Raw genomic sequence first — 3,358 nt, forward strand, 5'->3', positions numbered from 1 at the left:
CCTGATATATTTTTCTTTTTCTTTTTTTTGAGAGGTTTTTGCTATAGGGCGCATGCGCTCGCCAGACAGACAGAGAGAGAGAGACAGAAAGCAGGAAATTACCCCTCAGGGGGGATGGCCATGCTGCAATCCCTTCTCCTCCATTCTCCTTCCAGGATCTTGGGCACGCATGCACACACACGCACCTGGCGTGAGATTTAAACCACCGGGTCCGGAACTCGACCCACCGTTCCGGAACTCGAACCACCGTTGACTACATGGGAGTCCAGCGACATAGCCATTACGCTAACTGCTGGTCCCTTTTCCTTTTTTTTTTTTAAAGGATAATTTTTATTTAACTTTATTTATTTATTTAAATTTGACCAGAGAGGGACAGAGTGAGAGATAAAGAGAGAGAGAGGGAAAGTGAGAAAGCAAGCTGCTAGGTCCGGGACTTGAACCACGGTCAGCCATGTGGGAGTCCAGCATCCTTAACCACCTGCTGGGACCTATGTGCCTGACATATTTCCAAGCTGCTGGGTCTAGGCAGCTGGCCATGTGGGACCCAGCTGCCTTCACCACTACGCTACCTGCTGGCCTTGAATTAAATTTTTGTTTTTTTTTGCTGGAGGGCATGTGCATGCTCCTACGAGAAGGGAGAGGAGGAAGGGATGAGAGCGAGCGAGACGGAGACTGCGAACGCCCGGCAGGGCCTGGTCACACCGCGATCCTTCTCCCTCTAGCTGTCCATCCCCGTACGATCCTGAGACGCGCATGACACCGTCCTTCCACCAGGGCCAGGATTTGAACCCTAGTCAGCCACGTGGGACCCGCTTCCTCTGCATAAGGCCTAACTTCTGCTGCATTCTGGTCGGGCCCTCCAGGAACTTGGTGAAGTCCTTTCACAGAAGGTTTTGAATAGGCTAGTAACGCGGTGAAATCAGACTTCTCCAGACAGTGACCGGCTGCAGAGCTGTGGGCGGAGGTGTGGGTGCAAGCAGTAGGGAGCTCTCTAAGCCAGACGTGACGGGGGGCTTCCTGGGGTTACTGTGAGCATCGGCTCTGGGGCCTTTCACATGGCCAACAGCAGCTCAACGCTGGGTCCCCTTCCCTAACCGGGGCTAGCGTGATGGCAGTGATAATTACTTGGGACAGAGCAGCATATCTTGCAAATACTTAAACATAAAGAATTTAAGACAGGGAACCAGCAGTTAGCATAATGGCTATGTCGCTGGACTCCCACGTAGTCGACCGTGGTTCGTGTCTCGGACCCACTGGCTTAAATCTCACGTCGGGTGCGTGTGCGTGCGTGCCCAAGATCCCGAGAGGAGAATAGAGGAGAAGGGATTGCGGCGTGACCATCCCCCCTGGGGGGTGATTTCTCACTTTCTGTCTCTCTGTCTCTGTCTGTGCGCGCGGCTGCCCCCCAGAGTGAAAAAGGCCCCAAAAAAAAAAAAATAAAAAAAAAAAAAAAAAGAATTTAAGACAGAAAAAAGAACAAAACAAAACAAAACAAAAACAAAAAAGAAAGGCCAGGATTTCAAATTTAAAACTGGGGCCAGCAGGCGGCATGAAGGTTAAGGCAGTGGATCCCACGTGGCCAGCTCCGCAAACCTGTGGACCCTTTGTGACCCAGACCTGGTGGCTTGAAAAACACGCCAGGTGTGTGTGCATGCATGCCCAAAAACCCAAAAAGAGAAAGGAGGAGAAGGGATTGTAGCGTGGCCATCCCCCATCGGGGGTGATTTCTTACTTTCCCCTCTGTCTCTGTCTCTCTGTGTCCCTCTCCGGTGAGCAAAAATGGCACCCATGGCAAAAATCTTTAAAAATAAAAAGGGTAGCCCTGTGTTCTGGGGGTTGAGTCAGATCCGACATGGCCAACCACACGGGTCTGAATCCGGCCCCAGCTTCTGGAAAACACATCCGGCATGAGTGTCTGCCACAAATCCCACAGGATGGAGAGATGGGGAGAAGGGGTTGCCACGTGGGCACGACCTCGCTTGGGGGCGCTTTCTGCCTCTCTCTGTCTCTCTGCTGAGCACATGTGCCCTCTGAGAAATATTGACGAAAAATAAGCTGAGTTTTAGATAAAGCAGGGGGTTTGGGGAATTGGGGGATGGGAAGAGTGCTAGTTTGGAGAAAGATCAGGTGACTTGGGGGTCACTGAATTTGAACCTGAACGTCACAGGAAGACGAGGACTCCGAGTCCTGGACACAAGTGGATTCACCTGGAAGCCCGTTCCCACGTCCCTTCGTCCCTTCGTCCCTTCGTACCCTGGGCCCTGCCAACGGGACCTACCTAGGGCTGTGAGTGTCCTTTCATTGCTTTTCTTTCCCAAGCTCCCTCACAAGGCTTCAGGCCCCACAAAATCTGGCCTGATTCAGGTTGAAGTCAGAAGGCGATACCCATGGGAAAATGGGGGCTCAGGACATGAAGAACCCCCTCATGGCCCTCAACGACAAGAAAGGTCAGCTCAGAGGAGCCGAGGGCAGGCCAGCCCCTTGGCCCAGGGAGATCAAAGCCACCGGGGTGAGATGGGTCACTGGTCGTGACCCCTCAGACAGCACTGACTTTAGCGCCTGCGCGCAGTACCGGGAGGGGGCCATGCTCCTGGGCAGCAGGCGCAGAAGCATAGGGGCGGGACGCCTCACCTGGCACAGGGACCCCTCCTCAGGTCATGCATCCTTTACCTTTGCCCGAGCAGAGAGTACTCCCTCGGGGTTACCGCCAGCCCCTGACCACCGGCTTCCTCTGTTACAGTTGCCCCTCTCGTGATTTCTGAGGTCTTGGTGGCCCCGTGTCTCTGGTGGCGGGGACAGGGGCAGGTGGCTGGGCAGTGCTGGCTTTTCCTTCTCAAAGTGTCTTTCCTACCCGCAGCTGGCTCTGTAGGGAGCTCGGGGTTTCTGCGCTGGGAGGTCAGGGCCCAGGACCGAGGAGGCGGAAGCCCTGAGGCCGCAGCGGCTGCAGGCCGGGTCAGGTCGGTTACGGTGGCCCGGCCAAGGTGGCGGTGACGTCACCCCGCCCGCCTCCACGCCCGGCAGCTGATTTCTGAGCCAGTTTGCCCGGGATCCTTTGACTAGCGCTCCTCGCTGCCTGGAGTCACAAGCCATTTTAGAAAGCAAAAAGAAAAAAAAAAAAAAAGAAAAAAAGAGAGAGAGAGAGAGAGAGAAAAGATGCTTTTTTAACCGATTCGTTCCTCCCGTGAGGAGCATACGAGCCTGGCCCAGAGTCCGGCCATCCCACCAGGCCTGGCACGAACTTTCCCCGTTCTTTTTGTGCCTTAATAAAACGGAGAGGTTCCCGCGACCGTCACCACTGGGACTTAAAACCACACTGCGGAGGTGGCCGTGTCCAGGTCGGCAAGGCCCCGGGAGGCCC

At 54.6% G+C, this 3,358-nt stretch overlaps 1 protein-coding gene across 1 annotated transcript in view; it reads left to right on the forward strand.

Moving 5' to 3' along the window:
- The first annotated feature begins 2,395 nt into the window (after positions 1 to 2,395).
- The window catches only part of FHDC1 (FH2 domain containing 1), a 55,271-nt gene continuing 54,308 nt past the window's right edge, over positions 2,396 to 3,358 (forward strand). Inside the window, exons 1-2 of the mRNA XM_027772557.1 lie at positions 2,396 to 2,654; positions 2,858 to 2,957. Coding sequence (XP_027628358.1) covers positions 2,396 to 2,654; positions 2,858 to 2,957 — 359 coding nt within the window. The remainder of the gene's footprint in view (positions 2,655 to 2,857; positions 2,958 to 3,358) is intronic.

Source organism: Tupaia chinensis, unplaced genomic scaffold (assembly GCF_000334495.1).
Source record: "Tupaia chinensis unplaced genomic scaffold, TupChi_1.0 Scaffold000283_1, whole genome shotgun sequence".
Taxonomy (NCBI): Eukaryota; Metazoa; Chordata; class Mammalia; order Scandentia; family Tupaiidae; genus Tupaia; species Tupaia belangeri.